The sequence below is a fragment of the Moschus berezovskii genome, chromosome 3 (assembly GCF_049115385.1).
Source record: "Moschus berezovskii isolate FMDL1 chromosome 3, NW_MosBer_1.0, whole genome shotgun sequence".
Taxonomy (NCBI): Eukaryota; Metazoa; Chordata; class Mammalia; order Artiodactyla; family Moschidae; genus Moschus; species Moschus berezovskii.
In genome coordinates, this window is record NC_142462.1 from 68,860,189 (window position 1) to 68,883,440 (window position 23,252).

The following is a 23,252-nucleotide window of genomic DNA, read 5'->3' on the forward strand; positions in this document are numbered from 1 at the left end:
TGGAACAATGGACTGGTTCAAAATTGGGAAAGGAGTACGTCAAGGCTGTATAGTGTCACCCTGCTTATTTAACTTATATGCAGAGTACATCATGCTAAATGCCAGACTGGATGAAGCCCAAGCTGGAATCAAGATTGCAGCTTGATTCAATATCCTCAGAAATATCAATAACCTCAGATATGCATATGACACCATCCTTATGGCAGAAAGCAAAGAGGAACTAAAGAGCCTCTTGAAGGTGAAAGAAGAGAGTGAAAAAGCTGGCTTAAAACTCAACATTAAGAAAACCAAGATCATGGCATCTGATCCCATTCGTTCGTCCATTCCATGGCTCAGTTGTGTCCGACTCTTTGCGACCCCGTGGACTGTAGCCTACCAGGCTTCTCCGTCCATGGGATTCTCCAGGCAAGAATACTGGAGTGGGTTGCCGTTTCCTTCTCCAGGGGATCTTCCGGACCCAGGGATCGAACCCGGGTCTCCCACATTGGAGGCAGACGCTTTAACCTCTGAGCCACCAGGGAAGTCCTCTGATCCCATTACTTCATGGCAAATGAATGGGGACACAATGGAAACAGTGACAGACTTTATTTTCTTGGGGCTCCAAAATCACTGTGGACGGTGACTGCAGCCATAAAATTAAAGGACACGTGCTCCTTGGAAAAAAAGCTATGACAAACATAGACAACATATTAGAAAGCAGAGACATTACTTTGCTGACAGAGGCCTGTATAGTCAAAACTATGGTTTTTCCAGTAGTCATGTACCGATGTGAGAGCTGGAGCATAAAGAACGCTGAGCACCAAAGAATTGATGCTTTCGAACTGTGGTGCTGGAGAAGACTCTTGAGAGTCCCTTGGACAGGAAGGAGATCAAACCAGTAAATCCTAAAGGAAATCAGTCCTGAATATTCATTGGAAGGACTGATGCTGAAGCTGAAACTCCAGGGCGATGGCCACCTGATATGAAGAATGGACTCAGTGGAAAAGACCTTGATGCTGGGAAAGATTGAAGGCAGTAAGAGGAGGGGACAACAGAGGATGAGCTGCTTAGATGGCATCACCGACTCAATGGACATGAGTTTGAGCAAGCTCTGGGAGATGGTGAAGGGTAGGGAAGCTGGCGTGCTTCAGTTCACAGGGTCATAAAGAGTCAGACACGACTGAACAACCGCAAAACAGATTTGGCAAAAATATGCCCTATTATTCCTTTTCTAACCATCTTGAGAAACTCCTGAGACTTAAAGGTGATATCTTAAAGGACATCATTTATAGCTATTACATAATACATATAGCTGGGTATGGTAGGCAGACTTGTAAGTTAAGGTGGCTCCCAAGATTCCCATACCCTACTATTGCATGCCCTGTATAATTCCCTCTTCTTGAGTGTGGTCTGGACCTGGGAATATGATCGTTTTTACTCCTGTGGTTACATCACACTGTATGTCAGAGGATTTGCAGATGCAGTTAAGATCCTTAATCACTTGACTTTGGGTTGACTTTGGATTCATCAAAAGGGAGACTATCTTTGTGGACCTGACTTAATCAGACGGACCCTTTAAAAAGGGTGAAGCATTAAAGAGATGCACCCCTGCTGGCTTGAGAAGGTGTAAATTGCCAGGTTGCCAAGAAGACTAAAGGGTAAAGACCTGAGAGCCATCTCTCAGAGCTGAACAACAGCCGCCAAGGAAATAGGAAGAAGCAGGATCTTCGTCAAACAACCAAAGAAAACAAATTAGGCAGCAACTGGAATAAACTTGGAAATGGACTCTGAGTTCTAAATAAGGATGCAGCCAATTGACACCTTGATTTTATCCCTGTGCAACCCTAAACAGAGGGCCCAGTTAAAATGAGCTGTCCTCCTGACCCATAGAGATTGTGACATTTCATATTTGTTTAAGCTTCTAAGGCTGTGGTAATTTGTCCTTCAACAATAGAAAACTAGCATATTGTATGAATGTATCCAGGTTTTCTCTCTATTGAATAAGATAACAAAACACAGAAGCAAATTGAATGTAGAAACTCATTGTATTGTAATGACCATCCATAATGCCAGATATTGAATTTTTATGTTAATAAAAAGGCCTCATTATTCCTGCTGATAACCTTAATAAAATATACATTTACAAACCTAAGCACATAAAATATAATAATATTAATACAAAACCTCTTTGTCTATTTTCGGTTCTGAGGGATTTCTTTTCCCTTTCTAGAACAAAAAGATTTCATTATTTGAAAATCATTGGCTTGACTAATAGGCACTTTTTAAAAAGACTGCATTTTGGTTGTTATAAGAATGTAACTTTTGGCAGGGAACAGAAAAGTGGGATTGTGTGAGGCTAATTTATAGTCAGCACATTGTTTTTAAATAGATGTTTGTCTTTAATTGTTCCCTCATTACTAAATAATACATAGATGTAAGGAATCCAGTCACTACTCTTGAGTCAGACAGATGAGACTTGCAGTAGAGATGTTTTTTTGCAGTAGTGATGGTTTTTTAAACAATAATTTAAAACTTTTAAATCATGCAGTATTTCAAACATCAGAAAGTACAGAAAATGACATAACTAATTCCCATACATTCAATCATCTAGATGTTAATAGATGTTAACATTTTGCCTATTGCTTCAAGTTTTGTTTAAAAAGGTACAAGTCCTTCTACAACCCTGCTTAATCTTTTTTCCTGTCTCTCCTCCTATTCCTCCCTCCCTAGAGGTAAATTCTAGCCAGAAATGGATGTATATTATTCTCATGATTTTTTATAAATTTTCTATGTATGTATGTATTTTTGAATAATATAAAGAATTGTTTTATGCTTTAAAATTTAAATTACTGGTATCATACTGAAGGTAACTTGATTTTTTCACTCAAAGTTATATTTTCAAGATAAATGATAGGTAATGTCCCAAGGCATGAACAAAACAGTTGATTTTTTAAAACACAGTTGATCACCATTTTTCTGCTGACAAGCAATGAAGTTGTTTCCCCAATTTTTGTATCATAAATAGGACTGTCATGAATATCCTTGTTCATATATCTATGTGACCCCATTTGAACATTTCTCTAGAATAGAATGTAGGGAGCTGTTAGGTTGTATCTTTAACTTACTAGGAGTTGCACTGCTTTCCAAAGCATTTCTTTTAGCCTAGTCCCATTCACAAAGTAGAGTCCTCTTCCCTTCTTTTTACCCAGTACTTGTTGTCATCAGTTCAGTTCAGTTCAGTCACTCTTTGCGACCCCATGAATCACAGCACGCCAGGCCTCCCTGTCCATCACCAACTCCCGGAGTTCACTCAAACTCATGTCCATCGAGTCGGTGATGCCATCCAGCCATCTCATTCTCTGTCGTCCCCTTCTCCTCCTGCCCCCAACCCCTCCCAGCATCAGAGTCTTTTCCAGTGAGTCAACTCGTCTCATGAGGTGGCCAAAGTATTGGAGTTTCAGCTTTAGCATCAGTCCTTCCAATGAAAACCCAGGACTGATCTCCTCCAGAATGGACTGGTTGGATCTCCTTGCAGTCCAAGGGACTCTCAAGAGTCTTCTCCAGCACCACAGTTCAAAAGCATCAATTCTTTGGCACTCAGCTTTCTTCACAGTCCAACTCTCACATCCATACATGACCACGGGAAAAAACATAGCATTGACTAGACGGACCTTTGTTGGCAAAGTAATGTCTCTGCTTTTTAATATGCTATCTAGGTTGGTCATAACTTTCCTTCCAAGGAGTAAGCGTCTTTTAATTTCATGGCTGCAATCAGCATCCGCAGTGATTTTGGAGCCCCCCAAAATAAAAGTCTGACACTGTTTCCACTGTTTTTCCATCTATTTTCCATGAAGTGATGGGACCAGATGCCATGATCTTTGTTTTCTGAATGTTGAGCTTCAAGCCAACCTTTTCACTCTCCTCTTTCACTTTCATCAAGAGGCTTTTGAGTTCCTCTTCACTTTCTGCCATAAGGGTGGTGTCATCTGCATATCTGAGGTTATTGATATTTCTCTCGGCAATCTTGATTCCAGCTTGTGCTTCTTCCAGCCCAGCGTTCCTCATGATGTACTCTGCATATAAGTTAAATAAGCAAGGTGACAGTATACAGCCTTGACGTACTCCTTTTCCTATTTGGATCCAGTCTGTTGTTTCATGTCCAGTCCTAACTGTTGCTTCCTGACCTGCATACAGGTTTCTCAAGAGGCAGGTCAGGTGGTCTGGTATTCCCATCTCTTTCAGAATGTTCCACAGTTTATTGTGATCCACACAGTCAAAGGCTTTGGCATAGTTCGGCTTTATCCTTCAGCCACTCAGTCATGTTCAAGTCTTTGTGACACCATGGACTGCCAGGCCTCCCTGTCCCTCATCATCTCCCAGAGTCTGCTCAACTCACGTCCGTTGAGTCGGCAATGCCGTCCAACCATCTCTTCCTCTGTCGTCCTGTAGTCCTGGGGATGCTAGCTAACTGGATGGACGGTGAAGGCGTGTGACTTCTTGTGGATTTCATTTGTATTTCCCTAACTGCTAAGGCTGTCTATTCCCTATGTTTGTTATGGTTTCAGGTTTCCCTTCTACTAACTGCCTGTACAGTCTTTGTTCAATAATGGGAGGGGAGTGTTTTATTCTCATTGATTTATAGGAGTTCTTTATAGCGTATGGACAATTCTTTTTTGTATAGCTCCCCCTAGTCCACTAGTCCATAACTGTTTAATTTTCTATGCTGTCTGTTGTTAAAGAGATGTTATTAAGACCGTTTTAGTATGATTGTGCTTCCCAGGTGGTACTAGTGGCAAAGAATCCACCTGCTCATTCAGGAGATGTAAGAGATGTGGGTTCGATCCCTGGGTCAGGAAGATCCCCCAGAGAAGGAAATGACAACCCACGCCAGTATTCTGGCCTGGAAAATCCCGTGGACAGAGAAGACTGGCGGGCTACAGTCTGTAGAGTCACAGAGAGTCAGACATGACTTAAATGTCTGAGTACGGTATGATCAGACTAATCACTTTTCCTTTTATTGCTTGGGCTTATTATGTTTTGTCTAAAAGCAGTTCTTCTAGTAATGTATTATAAAGGTATTCTCTTCTATTTTCTTGCAAAAGTTAGAAAGTTTTAATACTCATTTTGATTCAAATGGAATTAACTTATGGATTAATTTTGGAAGGAATTTGCATTTATTAGCATATTGTCTATCTCATCCATGTAAACAATATATTTTTCCATTTATTAGAATGTTCTTTAACTTGTTTCAACAAACTCTTATAATTTCCCCCTCAAAGTTCTTGTATATATTTAGTAAGATATATGACTCACAATTTTATGTCTATCATAAATTGTATCTATTTTTAAGCACTTCTACTCTTTATACCTATTTATGTATAATTCATTTAGTGTTTCTTGTGTAGAAAGTTTTCTACTGAGATTAATTTCTGCAGATACACTAGATATATTTATCAGTGTATTTACTGTTTTTTATTATTAGCAAAATTAAGTATCAGAGAGATTAACTTGAGGATTGTATATGAATAATTGTACAACCTGGATTTTAACTCAGTTTTATCTAATTCTTTACCTTTGGCTAAAAGCCTTTCCTTTTAAATCAGCTAATGTTTCTCTGATGTATGTCACCTTGTTTCGCAGTATCTTTTTATAGTAAAAACAAAAATCTCATTGTACAGTCTCTACGTGAAGAAAGCATTTATTTCACCAAGTAGAAGTTCCTTCATGTCAATTAGCTGATTCATCTGGATAGACACATTTATGGAAGAGAAGTATATAAAAGAAATCTTCCTCTGGCATTTATCTTTAAATCAACTCTTAAGGAAAACACCTACCTGTTCTAATTGCCAGTGTGTTCTTTCTCTTGCTCACAACTTCACTTGTGCTAAGAAGGTTAGTCCTCCCATCAAGACAAACAACTTCTAGAGATAAGACCCAGAAGTCCAAGTGCTGGGCAGGTGCTCCAGTGAAAAATGAGGATGTAGATGAACTTTCTAATACATTTTAAGTTTTTTTTAAATTGAGATATAACTGACATAACTTTATATGGTGGCTCAGATGGTTAAGAATCTGCCTGCAATGTGGGAGACCTGGGTCTGATGCCTGGGTTGGGAAGATCCCCTGGGGAAGGGAATATCTACCCATTCCAGTATACTTGCCTGGATATTTCCATGGACAGAAGAGTCTGGCAGGCTACAGTTCATGGGATCGCAAAGAATTGGACACGACTGAATGACTTTCACTCACTCACTACATTAATTTTAGGTGTACAGCATAATGATTTGATATTTGTATATATTGTGAATTGATAACCACAATAAGTCTAAGTGAATGCTAAGTGAAATAAGTCAAAGATAAATAAATACTGTATGTTTTACTTATATGTGAAATCTTAACAAAAAAGGGAACAAAGCCTAAGTTCATAGTTACAGAAAACAGATTAGACTGGCAGTAGTCAGAGGTGGGGAGTTAACATCCCTTACCTACATAATTACAAATGCTTTGTTCTTAGCAATTTTCAAATAGCATTGTTGTTGTTCAGTCGCTAAGTCATGTCCAACCCTTTGTGACCCCATGGACTGTAGCATGCCAGGTTTCCCTGTCATTCACTATCTCCCGGAGTTTGCTCAAATTCATGTCCACTGAGTCAAATAGTGTACAATACAGTATTATGAACTATAGTCACCATGCCATAACGACACCTCCATGACTTACTTATTTTATAACTGGAAATTTATAACTTTGACTCCCTTTACCCATTTTGCCCACCCTGTAACTCCCCACCTCTGACAACTGCCAGTTTAATCTGTTCTCTGTATCTATGAACTTAGGTTTTGTTTCCTTTTTTTTTAAGGATTCCACATATAAGTGAAACATACAATATTTATCTTTGACTTATTTCACTTAGAATAATGATGCAGTAAACATGGAGGTACATATATCTTCTCAAGCCAAGTGGTTTCATTTTCCTCAGATAAATACCCAGAAGTGGGATTGTGGCGTCATATGCTAGTTCTACTTTTAATTTTTTGCGGAACCTTCATACTATTTCCTATAGTGGTTGCACCAATTTACATTCCCACCAGCAGTGCACTAGAGTTCCCTATTCTCCACATCTTTGCAACCACTTCTGATTTTTTAATCTTTTTATGATAGCCAATGGAAACAGGTGTGATGCATTATCTCATTATGGGTTTAATTTGGATTGCCCTCATAATTAGGGATGTTGAGCATCTTTTCATGTACTTCTTGGCCATTTTTCTTTAAGGAAATCTCTGCTCAGGACTTCTGCCCATTATTTTTCCATTGGATTGTTTGTTTTCTGTTGACTTGCATGAGTTCTTCATATATTTCAGATATTTACCCATTATCAGATACATGATTTGTAAATTATTTGTAAATCAGTTTTGGTCATTCAGTATGTTGCTTTTTCATTTTGTTGGTGGTTTCCTTTGCTGTTCAGAAGCTTTTTAATTTAAAATAGTCCCACTTGTTTATTGTTTTATATTTGTTGCCTTTGCTTTTAGTGTCAAATCTAAAGAGTCCCAGAAAGACCCATGTTAAAAAGCTTACTGCCTATGTTTTCTTCTGGAAGTTTTATGGTAATACTTTCAAAGATTTGATTGTTTACTTTCCTTCTCTTTCATTTGTCATCCATACTAACTCATCTAGAGAGATCTACCTAAAATCTAGTTGTTTTCCTAGTGCAAGAAGGAAGAGATAGGCTAGAAGGCAGAAACCTATAGTGGGATTAAAGCTCAAACCCATTCTTTCTCTAATATGTTCTGTTGGGTACTTTTACTTCCAACACCGAGGCCAGATCCTACTTTTCTAAGCCTTCTATCTGGTCTCTTCTCATAACTGGGCACTTCCTCTTAGGATTCTAACAGTTTAGTTTCTAGGAGTGGTTCTGGATGGTCTTGTGAGTCCCAGAGCCCAGCTGTAGATGTCTGGGACTGTTTGTAACTCTGCTTTTGTGCTAGGGCAGTCTGATGCTGTGGCTTAGGTGAACATCCATTCAGGACATTATGGGAATACAAGAATTGATAGTGAAACATGAGCAATTATTATCTCTGTTCTTCCCTTTAAAAAAAAATGATACAAGTATCTCATAGTAGGCATGAAATAAATAGCCATTGATTGACTGCAGTTTGTAAAATAGGGCAAGGAAAGAAAGATGGACTGAGATTTATTTGCACTGTGGGAAGAAGAAAGGGACAGTATCTCTAACTTTGAAGAAAAAAGTGGACAGTTAGTTTTAGTTTACAGATCTATTCTGACTATTGCTTCAGGCCCTATTAGGATTAAAATAGCCATTGCATTCATTAAAAAAGTATGTATTGAACACATTTTACATACCACACACTGTTCTAGGCACTGCTGATGAACAAAACTTGAAGATGCCCACTCCTCATGCGTGTGTTTTCGCGGGTGTGGGTGGTGACAGACTGGAGATTTTTTAAAAAAATGAACACTATTTATTTTTCAGATTGAAGTAAAGACTCCAAAGGAAATAAGTGAGGTAATGTGATAAAGATTTGTGAGCAGAGTGTCGTGGGCAGGCATGGCTATGGAGCTCAGTCTGCTAGGCTAGCCATGTAATTTAGGTTCAAGAATGGGTCAGAGATATGACTTGATTTGTTTTAAATTTCCAAATAAACAGATATAGAGGAAATAAGCCTGCAGGAAAGTGGACACGGTTTCCAGAACTGGGGGCTTATGACCCTTCTTCTCCAATTATGTGTGCCCCAAGAAACAAACTTATGCTCCTCTAAGGCTCCGAGTTTGTGCTACTCAAGCTTAATGTCTGAGTTCTGGGTCTTTACATTGGGATTGTGCCAGTTCTGGGACAATCTGCATCTCTCTGCAAGGCCCCGGATGTCTGTCTGTGGCCAAGATTGCTGTAAAGCATCAGGAAGTGTCTTTCTAAAGGGGTGATATTCATGCCAAGGCTGAAGAATAACAAGGAGGCAGATCATAGCACTGCAGCAAAAGGCGCAACTAGTACAAAAGCCTTGAAACATGAAGAACTTGGTGTGATAAGTGACAAAAGGGAATAGGAGAGTGAGCTGGGGAGTTGGGGGAGTATCAGATATGATGGTCGACGTTGGCCACGGCCACATTGGGAGTCTTTTAAACCATGATAGGAATTAGGATTTTCTTCGAAGTACATGGAATGCCACTGTTTTAACCCAGGGTCTATGAATTTGTATAGGAAGAAAATTATAACTGTATGACAATAAAAAAGTCACGTTATTTCAATGAGCCTGTAGACAACAAGCCATGCTAGTTTGGTGGCTCAGTGGGTAAAGAGTCAGCCTGCAGTGCAGGAGAACCATGTTCGATCCCTCCCTTGGGAAGAGCCCCTGGAGTAGAAAATGGCAACCCACTCCAGTATTCTTGCTTGGAGAAGTCCATGGACAGAGGAGCCTAGTGGGCTACAATCCATGGGGTCACCAAGAGTCGGACACGACTGAGTGACTAACGTGACGTGATGTTGGTGTTACAGGTAGAAATGATAGATATTTCCATTTATTGCTATTATTGCAATGATCTCAAAATGTCATTTATGATAATTACATTAATTATAAATTACAGTAGTTATTAGCACTTATAATATATCTTATTATTTTACGCATTTAATAAAGGTGCCAGTGAACTACAGCCTGTGGACAAAATCCAGGTTGCCACCTAGTTTTGTAAATGAAACCTATTGGAATACAGCCATGCCCATTCATTTATGTATCACAGTTGGAACAGAAAATTTCTTCCCTTGCAATGCTTAAAATACTTAGTAACTGGCTCTTGATGGAAAAAGTTTGCTGATAACTATACTGAAAAAGTAGCATATATATTACTATGATACAATTGAAAAACTTGGATGACTTGGTTTCTTTGCAAGCTTCTGTATTTTATTTTATGCATTTAAAAATATTATTTGTAGAAGTGATCCATAGGCTTCACTAGACTTCCAAAACACCCATGACTAGGGGGCAAAAAGAAAAGAGACTCTTTAAATCTCTGCTCTACAGGATCTCAGGGCAGGAGAACCTAATGGCCTGAACTGTGTTTCCTCTGCCTGAGCTTCTCTTCCCGCTTCTTGATTTGACATATTTTTTTTCATTTTCACACACTGGAGAAGGAAATGGCAACCCACTCCAGTGTTCTTGCCTGGAGAATCCCAGGGACGGGGGAGCCTGGTGGGCTTCCGTCTATGGGGTCACACAGAGTCGGACACGACTGAAGTGACTTAGCAGCAGCAGCAGCAGTACCTAGTACCCAAGCTGCCTCTTCTTTATGAATGATGTTTCGGCCAGGCAGAGCCTTTATTAGCACTGTCTAATTTAATCCCATGGCAACACCATACGGTCTAGGTGTGACAATCTTTCTTGTAGCAGTGAGGGGGGCTCGGAGGAGCTGTCATGCCCATGTATTAATTGACTGGATGTTCACTGAGCACCTGCTATGTGCCAGGCTCTGTGCCAAATGCCCAGGTGACAAAGCTGTCAGTAGTGATGCCGAGGTTTGGATCGGTCCCATCTGATACTGGCGTTACGGTGGCTCACATCACAGCAGGTTGTGTTCGAGATGCCAGATGCCACACTGTCTCTTTGAAACCAGCAGCCCGCTCAGTTACTCTTCCTTTTCTCGTGTTTCCGTCCCACTGCTCAAAGCTCTCCTCTCCACCATAAAGGTTTGTGTCTCCTTCTCACTCCATAGTCTGTTGTCTGCATTGGCTTTGCCTAGAATAGGCCATAGAGTCTGTATTTTCCTAGCTGTAGCAGCATCCTTGGGCTTTCCTGGTGGTTCAGTGGTAAAGAATCTGCCTACCAGTGCAGGAAGTGGGGGTTTGATCCCTGGGTCGGGAAGATCCCCTGGAGAAGGAAATGGCAACCCACCCCAGTATTCTTGCCCGGGAAATTGCATGGACAGAGGAGCCTGGGGCTACAGACCGTGGGGTCACAAAAGAGTCAGACATGACTTGTGTGACCAAAGAAAAACAAGCAGCATCCTTAGTGATGCCTGTCAATGCCACTGGAATGACCCTTTAAAATCTTTTCTTTTTTTTTTTTATAAGCATGAGCTTCTTTCCTGTAAGTGCAGCTCTCTTCTCCAGCACTTTGTGGGTTTCTGAGACCACTGAGATTTGCCCTTCACAATCCAGGTTTAAACATTTACATATGCCATCTGATTGGGGGTTATGTTAAAATTGATAGCAGCGGGGGCTGGCAATGAAATCTCTATCTCAGTAGAAAAAAGGGACCGTAGGGGAGGCCGGGTCTGCATGGTTCACCCTAGCTTGCACAAATCTTTCTGTCCAAAACCGTGGAGATTGCTTTCTCCCCTAGAAACGTAACCAATGTTCATTAGCTGGGGTGGGCAAATACTCACAGTACCAGCCATTTTTAAAAATGTCTTTTCCTTTTTTCACATGTTGTAAGTGAAGAGCATTGTTACCCAGTTGTTACCGGATCTACCTGGACATCAGCATTTTATCAGTTTATACACACATAATATATTCCATCAATTTGGACTCATACTGCAATACTATTATGCAACCTATATTTTTTTATGTGCTAACTTAAAAATAATTCAGGAGTCTGCATGTTAGAAAAGAGTTATTTGGGGTCTTAAGATTTGCAATTCAGAAGACACAGGTTTGGGGTAAACACGAAAGAATATTCCAAGGAAGAGAGTCAGGGGCTTTGAAGGACAAAAAGCCACAAGGTTGTTAAAAGTTGCCTGGTGAGGACTTCCCTGGTGGCACCATAGATAAGACTCCATACCTGCCAATGAAGGGGACAGAGGTTTGATCCCTGGTTCAGGAGGAATCCACATGCCACGGAGCAACTAAGCCGGTGTGTCGCAACTACTGAAGCCTGTTCGCTACAGGGCCTGCAAGCCACAACTACTGAAGCCCACGTGCCTAGATCCTGTGTTTCGCAACAAGAGAATTCACTGCAATGAGAAGCCCGTGCCTTGCAACTACAGAGCAGCCCCCACTCTGCACAGCTAGAGAAAGATCCCACTCACAGCAATGAAGACCCAGCGCAGAAAAAAAAAAATGCCTGGTGAGAATTGTCATTGACTCACCTGAATCAGAAAATATTTGTCCTTATGGAATCCCAGGTTGTTTTAGGATAGGGTTCCAAAATGTAGATATACCATAGACCCTCACAAGTTATTTTAGGGTAAGGGTTGAGAGTGGATGAGGCCTGTGGACTTCTCTGTATAATAGTAATCATAATAATGGTGATGATAATAATAACAATGATAAAAGAGAACCGCCTTTTGATGACCAGGCAGGATCATTCCAGTGCTCTCTGTTGGTGAAGTTTAACATTCTCCCAGATGGCAAAAGGGAAGTGGTTGCACGGCCCAGCTCCAGTATGCAGTTGGGCTAAGAATCTTGGATTTCGGGTTGAGAGACAGTAAATGAATAACTAAAGTATCTGGGCTTGCTTTTAGTTGTTTTCTCTCTGTTATAAATGATGCCTCAGTGGACATCTTTCATAAAATGTTTGCCTTTCTGATGTTTCCAAAGGAAAAAACTTCATAGAATTTGATTTTGATTTTTAAGGCTTTTGCTAAACATTATAAAATCACCCATGAAAAATATGTCTCTGTTCACTGTCCTTCAAGTCATGTGTAGGAAGAAAGGCACAGATTTTTGTCACAGAACTTATTACTAGTTTTTTAGTTCTTGGGTCTCTCTGTTGGATTGTTAACTTGGAGACAGGAGATGCTCCCAACCAGGAGTCCTGTGGTTGGAATCCAGGGTCTAATGTAGTGAGTGCCAAGCCCTACAGAGATGGAAGCAGCTGTGTATTGCTGCAACCCTCCACCATCTTACCCAATCTCCTTAACTTGCTCGCCATTGTAATTCACTACTGCTGACAGATTTATTTCTCTGAAACATTCCCTTGGTCATAATGTTCAAAAGCCTTCAATGTTTTCTCTTTGTTTATTGTATTGAGATGTTGCTAGTGTTTACCCTACTGTCTGTATTACCAAAATATTCCCCCTCACCTTCTGTGCTCAAGGGGACTGACTACTCTGACTTCAAGGTTGATTCACCATCTGCATAGTGACCTTTCATTACTTCTTAACAGATTGGACTCAGTCCGTTCTTTCTCTAGGATGTTAGAGGGACAGAGACATGGATTGCGTTCTACCCTGAGCTTTTGGTCCTAGGGCCCGGACATCAGGCAAAGGTAGATGTGTCTCATTCTTGCCATATGAAATTGGTTGAGAAAGCAAAGCATCTTCCCTGGCTTTCTAAAAGGTGCCTCTTTCCAAGCAGCTGCTGCTGCTGCTGCTGCTGCTAAGTCACTTCAGTCGTGTCCGACTCTGTGTGACCCCATAGACGGAAGCCCACCAGGCTCCCCCGTCCCTGGGATTCTCCAGGCAAGAACACTGGAGTGGGTTGCCATTTCCTTCTCCAATGTGTGGAAGTGGAAAGTGAAAAGTGAAAGTGAAGTCGCTCAGTCGTGTCCGACCCTTAGCGACCCCACGGACTGCAGCCCACCAGGCTCCTCCATCCATGGGACTCTCTAGGCAATAGTACTGGAGTGGCTTGCCATTGCCTTCTCCGTTCCAAGCAGCAGTGAAATCTAATAGTGCCTGTTCCTTTAAGATAAGCATGTTCTTTTCCAGAAAACATTGTTCTTTGTCTCTTATAAGCAGTTGATGAAAATGAAAAGGGGGCAGGCATTCTTCTCTGGTTCCTCCCCTGGGCTCACTACATCCCATGATTCCCTGGGCTCCTGAGGACTGTCTACCAGCTTTCCTCCACTCCTTTTACCCAGATCTTATTACAGGTAGAAAGAGAACGAAGTGTTCTGATGGAACAGGCCCTCCCCTATTGTGGTCTGTGTTTACACAGCACAGATAGGTAATTAGCCAAATATTCCTTATCACCTGTCTTGTCTATCTTCTTTTGCTTTGGGGCATTGTGTGAATGGTACATGGGTGTTATGAAAAATAACTTGATTAAAGAAAGACAATAACTGAGAATAGAATCTAGTTAGTGGCATGAAAAAAAAAGTGGAAAGAAGTCAAATCCAGATCCTTCCATCCATGGGTGATGATGAATTGCTAAAGCTATATGGAACTGGGGCGTGAGGCTGGGAAGGAACGTGGTCCTTGATGGTAAGGACCCCAGGGAAGTCTGCAATATTAGTTATGGGAAATGTGCATTTAGAAAAGTTTACCACCCTTTCTTTCTTATTCTTTTCCCCCACCTCACCTCTCAGCCTTTTTCTCCTGGCCTTTGGGGGTTCAGATTTATTTTAGGGTATTTCTATCCTTCTCCTCAAATGTTAGACCTGTAGTCCTCTGTCTAGAGGCATTGCTCTGTAACCTAGCAACCGGCATGTCATATGTGGTCCTCAGTTATTTTCTTTAGCCCAAAGATTTGAAGATCATGCAAATGGACACAAAAAGGATAGAAAGGATCCGGTTTACAGTGAAAAATCAGCTTCTGTGATGACTGAGTAATGGATTCAAAGAACAGCATTATTTCCTAGTATTATTTCCAAAGTAAGGACCCCATCACATCAGGAAAGAGAGACAGTGACAGACAAAGGCAGAACCAGGAGGAGGAGAGGCAGAACCAGAGAAAAGGTCCTGGAGCTGCCTGGACTTGAGGGGTCTGGTCATGAGTGCCCCCTCCCGCTCTGACCTCCTGCTTTCCTTTCTTAGTCACAGGAAGGGGATAGAATTTGGAATTTTTGACCAGGGAATAATTCTTAATATTGCCTGGCTACATAGAAAGTTGGCCTACTGAGATAAACAAATTTCAGAAGGAAAAATATGACAACAGTGACATTTTCCTGAGGAATCTTATTATCCCATCCACACAGAGGCCGAGTCACTGAGCTGGTTCTGTGAAGAAGCACAAAGACATCCTATGGAGATGCTTGTGAATGTCAGGGGCTAGTACAGTCTGCACTGCTGGGTGGCAGTAACTGTGACAGTGGGGGTTAGCAGCTTTCACTGGGCCCCTTGTCATTCTTCCCGTACATTGTGTGCCGTTACTTTAGGACATTCTCTGCAGAAATGTTCTTTCTGCTGCTCTCTCTTCTTCATTTTTGAGGAGCTGCCATTAGTCTTGTTTGCCTTATTTTATTACCTTGAAATTCTGCACACTGACTCTAAATGTGCTGCATGGTCTTATGAATTAGACCGGGATGATTCTAAACTTTACTGTGCATCAGAATTATTTGCAAGCATAGTGAAAATGTAGCTGCCGAGGCCCCGGAGTGTGTGGCTTGGCGGGCTGGGGAATCCCAGAAATCTGCATTTTAATACTCACGGTGATTCTAAAGCCAGTGGTATGAAGATCCCATGAGAATCAGGGATTAAAGACTGATTTCCCAGAGAGGGGCATGGGACAGTTTCTTGGCTCTGTGAGTTGATGAATACATTCTTTAGTTTTGCAGAATCCCCCTCTCTGTTTGGAGGGAGGGAGTTCACTTTTTTGTTGTTGTTGCTGTTCCTTCCCCCACATGCTTTTCTTTAAAATGCATATCTTTTTAAAATTTTATTTATTTATTTTTTAAAATTTAATTTTTTTTTCCTTTGGCCACACCACAAAGCATGTGGAATCTTAGTTCCCCAATAAGAGATCAAACTTGCAATCCCTGCATTAGAAGTGCAAAGTCTTTTTTTTTTATCTTAATCCCCGACCATTAGGGAAGTACCCCCGCCATGCACACACACATGCTTTTATAAGTCATTTAATGATGTTCCTTGTCTGGCCTGAGAAAGTTGCCTCTATTGAATCCTGCTGGATTGATCCTGTTGAAATCTGCTTACCAAAAGTCACTGACATAACCTGTTGATCAGACAGAGCTGGCTAGAGTATTACTCACTTCACTAAGGAAGAATGGATCCATGCCAGCTAGGGCAGCGTATCAGCGGATGGAGGTGAATTGGTCAGGGTAAGCTGGAGGGAATGGACAGGATATAGAGGGAGGCAGCCAATGGGCAGGATAAGTAAGTAAAATCACACATACATACACACACACACCGCTTGCTGAATGCTTGGAGGACTGCATCAAAGAAGTCCCTTCTGAAACAGACGTAGAGGCCCGAGAGTATGATAAAAGAGTGAGTGCCAGGTCCTCAGCCTTTGATGTGGAGCATGCTGTGTGCCAGACCTCCCCTCAGCCGTGTTGATCTGCTGATGGACTAGGCGTATGGTGGATAGCATTTGTTATCCTGCTGGATATGTGCTGCTGACTTCCTGAAGTCTGAGACTCAGGATCACCTAGATGGCCCTATTATTTTTACTGGCTGGATTACATATAGAGACTAGATAAAATAAGCATGTGCAGCAATGTGCTTTTCGGATGTTATTTTTGCACTTAATAATAAACAGGTAACTTTTCTCATGAGCGTTTGCAAGGTGCCATTCTCTGTCCTAAGCACTTTAAATAGATTATTTCAATTAATCCTCAGAACAGTCTTAGGAGACGGGTGCTCTCCTTATTTTACACACGAACAAGCTGACACAGAGGGCAGCTATGTCACTTGTACTGGATTCCCTAGGTAAGAAATGAGATGTGGGTCTAGTTCACATCTAGTTCACCGTCCTAACTGGAAACCCAACTCTTCAGTGATACCCTACACTGTCTGGATGAAACTTATGAAATAAGAGTACGTAAGCCTTTTCCTGTGTTTACATCCCAAGTTTGACTTCCTTGGAGAGCAAAAGGCGTCATCATCAGTCAATGGCACGAAAGGTGGCATCCAGGGGATTTTCTTGATGGAAAAGTCTCCGAAGAAGATGTCTACCATTGGCTCTTTCTTTGAGTTTGAGCTACACTTCTGTTGGGACCTTAAAGTTTTTAATGCATATATTTGTGGCTTTTCTGTTTTTTTTTTTTTTGTTGTTGTTGTTGTGTATCTATTGTTCGAAAATACTAAACACTGATTAAAAAATGTATTTTGGGGATAAAGAAGAGACAGAAAGCAAATCAGCTACCGATTGAGAAGGGATGCGTGCTGCTCTCAATGTAACAGTCCCATTTTGAATGAGTTCTAGGCCAGGCACAGCTCGTACGTCACATCTGGTTCTTGCTGCATTCTCTAAGCAATGACTTGTTCTTCCCCTTTTAGATTGGAGTGGTTGAATAGCTTGTACTGAGCTTACAAGGTGGTGTGAGCCAGATGGAACTTGAACCCAGCCCTGCCTGTCAGTGGTTTTGACACTGCTTTTGTTTTAAAGAAACAATCTTCAAGGCCCTTTCTTCAAAGAACTCATTCTTGGATCCCAGAAAGTCAGGAGTCTGTGTTGAAGGAGTCAACATGGAGGTCAATTGCTTGAGGTCACCCCAGCCATACTTCCCCCCAGTGCCTCATGTCCAGGACATCCTGGGGAACACCTGGGAATCTGCAGAGCATTTGTTAATACCACACGTACTTCTTTGCTCTCATATATGGCAGTCAGATGATGAGCTCACCCCTCTAGTGATGAATGCAAGGTCTAAGTTGTTTACCTTTTCCAGAGGGCGAGCACAGCCTCTGATGTTGTCTGCCTACCACCCTGAGGGGTTTGAGTCCCCCCTCCCCCTCCTTGATGTTGGGCAACTAACTTATCCTCTTGGCAGCTTTGGTTTCTTATCTTTAAAGTGAACATAAGATTATTATGATGGTTAAATAACCATTCCAACAAAACCCCAAATCCTCACCCCAGTGCCTTTCAATAAATGTTAATTTATTGCTTTTATTAGGAATGCTTCATCATCACTCCTAATTTTCACGAGGAGAGATTATTGCTAAACCCTCCTGGCCTCTTTATACCCTCTTTTCCTGCTTGATTTGTTACTTGGGGAGAATAAACTAGGCCCCTTTTCCTCTTGGGAAGGAATCTACCTTTGGTCTTAACCTCAACAGGTATGCTAGTCTGAGGGTTTAGTTAGCTGTCTGCTGGTTATCATTCTCAGCCCCGTGTTCCATAATCACTAGGCTTTCACCTTCTAACTCCTTTACTTCTTGATTCATATAAAACCTGAGCAGGAAAGACATAGCTATTTATTTGGCTTTCTTAATATTCTATAATTAGTATTTGTGGTTTTCCTCTCCATTTCTCTTAGAGGCATAGAATTTTAGAGTTGAAAGATTTTTTTCTAAATACTGAAATTCATTTCACCATCTCATACCTGAACTGGGCTGCCAAGTGGTCATTCAGCCCTTGCCTACACACTTCCAGTAATGAAGACCTTGCTCTCTAAAGAGGTGGCCCAGGGTGTCTGGCTGGGGATGCTCTAAATTGGGCTGAAATTGCCCGAGGAAAGTTTGGATCCAGCAGTGTGGAGCTTTTAGCCTGCCTGAACTCAGTGTAAAACGTTCAGATTAGGATTTCTTTGGGAGAAAGTACTGGCCTGAGGCCTGCTTGCTTTCAGATAATTGTTCTAGAAAATTCATTTTCCAATAAGTCATCAGAATTGGCTGAGGGCGAGAGTGAGTATTCTGTGTTCATGGCATCTCATTCTGAGAAATTTCCTACTACTCCAATGTGCCTGCTGCATCCTAAGCAAATTCTAGCTTGTGGCTTGTCGGAAATGGTGCAGGAGATTGACCCACAAGGCACTTTTTTAACCTCCTGGCTCAGTGCTCCAGGGTGGGGGATGCGCTGGTATGACTCCCAGAAGGTCAACTCCTGAAAGCTGAGCATGGTGCGTACTCTGGTGGCAGAAGAGAAAACTGCCAGTGAAATTCTCCTTTCCATGCCAAAGATGCTAAGTAAAAGCTTCAGAACACTCACTTCCAGTATACTTGCTGAGTGGAGATGGACCAATTTGGAATCTGCTCATATATGCTGTTTGTTCTTAACTTCAAGGCAACATTCAATAGAAACCAGCAAATGTTAAGAATCCAGAAACCAGATTCCTTCTTATTTTTTCCCCCCAAAAAGAGAACAACTTTATTGAGATAATTCACATATGAAAAACTCACCTCTTGAAGTGTTCAATTTGTTGCTGTTATTGTTCAGTTGCTCAGTCACGTCCAACTCTTTGCAAGCCCATGGACTGCAGCACACCAGGCTTCCCTGTCCTTCACCATCTTCCAGAACTTGCTCAAACTCATGTCTATTGAGTCGGTGATGCCATCCATCCATCTCAACCTCTGTTGCCCCCTTGTCCTCCTGCCTTCAATCTTTCCAAGCATCAGGGTCTTTTCCAGTGAGTCAGCTCTTCATATCAGGTGTCCTAAGTATTGGAGCTTCATTGTCAGTCCTTCCAATGAATATTCAAGGTTGATTTCCTTTAGGATTGACTGGTTTGATCTCCTTGCTCTTCAACGGACTCTCAAGAGTCTTCTCCAGCACCATAGCTCAAAGTCATCAATTCTTCGGTGCTCAGCCTTCTTTATTGTACAGCTCTCATATCCCTACATCACTACTGGAAAAACCATAGTTTTGACTATATGGACCTTTGTAGGCCAAGTAATGTATTTGCTTTTTAATATGCTGTTTAGGTTTGTCATTGTTTTTCTTCCAAGGAGCAAGTGTCTTTTAATTTCATGGATGCAGTCACCATCTGCAGTGATTTTGAAGCCCAAGAAGATAAAGTCTCTCACTGTTACCATTGTTTCCCCATCTATTTGCCATAAAGTGATGGGACCAGATGCCATGATCTTTGTTTGAATGCTGAGTTTTAAGCCAGCTTTTTCACTCTTCTCTTTCATCTTCATCAAGAGGCTCTTTAATTCATTGGCTTTTAATTCTTAAATTTGTTGGATTTTACTATATTCACAGATTTCTAAAATCATCACCACCATCAATTTTAGAGCATTTTCATCACCCCTGAAAAAAAATTCCTGTGCCGGTTAACACTCACTCCCAAATCCTCCTCCATCAGCCCTTTGAAACCATTAATCTTCTTCCTTGTTTCTATAGATGTACTTCTTTTGACAAATGGAATCATAAAATATATAGCTTTTGCATCTCAATTCTTTTACTTAATGTTTTCAAGATCATGTGGTGGTATGAATCAATACTTTGTTTCTTTTAATGGCTTAGTAATATTCCATTGAATGGATTTACCATGTTTTGTTTATCCAGTCATCTGCTGATGGATATTTGGGTTGTTTATACTTTGGCTGTTATGAATAAAATTTCTCTGAACATTTAGGTACAAATTTTTGTATGGTTATATAGTTTTGGTTCTCTTGGGTGTATATGTAGGAATGATTTTGCTGGATCATACTCCTTTTAATAATCTTTTAAAATTGCTTGTTTTGATTGCTATCCTTATGTCCCATATTTCTATTCTCTGGGTTCATATCCAGTTCCTCTGTAGTGTATGCTGTCCATGATGATATAAAGAAATAGAACAGAAATAGACTCACAGACATCAAAAGCAAACTTACGGTTACCATTGGGGAAAGGGAGGAGTGGAGGGATAAATTAGGAGTTTAGGATTAATGTGTATACATCACTACATATAAAATTGATAATCAGCAAGGACCTACTATATAGCACAAGGAACTCTATACAATATTCTGCAATAACATATATAGGAAAAGAATCAGAAAAAGAAAAGATATATGCCTGGAGATTCCTAGAGACGGAGGAGCCTTGTAGGCTGCCGTCTATGGGGTCGCACAGAGTTGGACACGACTGAAGTGATTCAGCAGCAACAGCATGCATGTATATAACTGAATCACTTTGCTATACATATGAAACTATCACAACACGATAAGTCAGCTATACTCCAAAATAAAATAAAAATTAATTAAAAAAAAGAGTTGAAGGGGGAAATAAAGTTAATACATATGGGACCCAGTTTAAAGTTCTTTGTAGAAAGAATTTAAAATTATTCAAGTGAGAATAGACCGAATCATATGAAAGTTTATTATTTATATATAGATTCTCAGCTGGTGATATTTGCCTTTGTGTTCTTCTTTCCCAAGCTTCCATTTGAAGATTTACAGTTTTATTTTCTTTTCCAGAATCGAAATGAAATAAAAAATGGCACTATCCTTCGATTAACCACATCTCCGGTAAGTTGATGCTTGTTTGTGGTTCTGTGATTTGCAGTTTGTTATACGTGATTATATTAATTTTTCAAGGTGACTCATGTGAAACAAAAGATTTTTGGAGTGTTCCCCTATTCTGGAGTAGCAGGAATGCCACCCTTCGATTTCTTTTCACAGAAAAGGAAGTTTTTGTTCCAGGTTATGTGAAAGTAAATTCACTTTAAAGTTTGAATTTTGTGGTCATATCAACAATTCTCATAATATAGATAGGATAACTCTACCCTGCGAATTGGTTTTACCTACCTACCCACAGATCCACCTATGACTATCTGAACAAACAAAGGGAACACAGATAGAGACAGCCTGTTAAACTTCCCTTGAAAGTCAAAAGGTGTGTCTGTCTGTGTACGAAAGAGTGAAAATGTTTAAGCATTTCCTAAGGTTTGGTCAGTTATTGTGACAATTCATCAAATATAGTTTTAGAAATATTTGCCGCTTATGTTGTTTCACTGACAGCTGATTCTAGAAAAAAAAACCCTTTCAAGTTTTCCAAATACAAACTGCTAAACAAAATGCTGCAGTACATTTAGATTACTGTAGCCAACTATTGCTTAACTTGATCTTTCTTACTTGCTTATAGAGACTTTGGGTAGTAACATTAGCATATTTAAACTGTTTTTTTCACAGTGCATTTTATCACTTTCCTAAAAAAAATAATCTGCACAAAATATACCAAGTGTTACTATTTTCACTCTGCATATGTGATGAAAACTGTGTCTAGCTCTCATTTTCAGTTTCCACTGAAGCCATGTGCTAGGCTAAAAATAAATTTAAAAATTGGGAAAAGCATCTGGGTAAAATTAAATTGTGGGTACTGTAACCACCACAAATTCTTCTTGTTGAAAATTACATTAGAGAGGCTTACAACACCTAAACATTTTACCCAGTAACATCTAGAGCCTAAACACAGTGATGGGCTCAATAGAATACGCTGCTGGATTGGCTAAACTGGCTTTTGGTACCTTCTTTCCCACTTAAGGAAAATTATCATCCACACTCATTTTTCAGTGACTCCCTGTTGAGCCAAGACATTTTTGTCTGCCTTAGCACTGACCTTACTTCAGTCAGCACGAATTCATGTTAATTTGACCATGGATTAATTTGGATTTTGTAGTTCCTATACATCCTGTTGAAATTAGTCATCTGGTTGATGGGCAGAAAGAGTATGTATACCTTACTTTTGTTTCATCTCAGAATTAGAAAGGCACCACTTTTTTTTTTAATCTACACCTTGGCTTCATGAACAAAATTTCTGCAGTGCCAAGCTACTCCTTGCAAGAAGGTTAGGTGTTTGTCAGGGTGAAGTTTCTCAGCATCCAGAAAGCCAGCGTGCTGACACTGTGGTGTGACTTGGCCTCACCGGGGACACTGGAGCTTGTGCCCTTCATGTGCCCAACACAGTGAAGGGAGACATGCAAAAGCCAGTGCACAAAAACACTGTACAGTAGAGTCCCCATGCAAGAGACTTGTTTGCATTTTCCAGAGAATAGTGGTCCACAAAGTTGAATCATTGGTAGAATTTTAAAAATGCTGATGTCTGGGCCTTTAAAGAGAAGCTGAATAATGACATCTTAGAATAGGGTCCAGGCACCTGCACTTTAAGTAAGCACTTTATGGAGTCTAAAATTGGGAATTGGGAATTACTCTATAAGCGAGACATATTGGATCTTTAAACTTTGTTTGTTGCTGGTTGATTTTCTTTTTAAAGATTTTGTGTTTGACTGAAAAAATATGGGTCAGCATATGCTAACTCTTTCACTTCTTATATACACAATAAAAATATATTTTTGAAAACTGTCTCTATTGAATTTGCAAGGAGGTGTTAAGAGTACCATAAAGAAACCAGCAAAATGGTGTTGTGCTAACTTTTACAAGTTTTTGCATCTACCTCAGAAGGCAATGGCAAGCCACTCCAGTACTATTGCCTAGAAAATCCCATGGATGGAGGAGCCTGGTAGGCTGCAGTCTGTGGGTTAGCTAAGGGTCGGACACGACTGAGTGACTTCACTTTCACTTTTCACTTTCACATTGGAGAAGGAAATGGCAACCCACTCCAGTGTTCTTGCCTGGAGAATCCCAGGGACGGGGAAGCCTGGTGGGCTTCCGTCTATGGGGTCACACAGAGTCGGGCACGACTGAAGTGACTCAGCAGCAGCAGCAGCTGCTGAACTCTGTCTGTAGCCACAGTACTCACACGCACCTACACTCATAGACGCATGTATGCA

The 23,252-nt window shown here is 40.7% G+C and overlaps 1 protein-coding gene across 3 annotated transcripts in view; it reads left to right on the forward strand.

Moving 5' to 3' along the window:
- Positions 1 to 23,252, forward strand: part of ELMO1 (engulfment and cell motility 1) — a 592,587-nt gene that overhangs the window by 155,302 nt on the left and 414,033 nt on the right. For all 3 annotated transcript variants that reach the window (XM_055420868.2, XM_055420867.2, XM_055420869.2), the window contains exon 5: positions 20,941 to 20,991. In XM_055420868.2, coding sequence (XP_055276843.1) covers positions 20,941 to 20,991 — 51 coding nt within the window. The remainder of the gene's footprint in view (positions 1 to 20,940; positions 20,992 to 23,252) is intronic.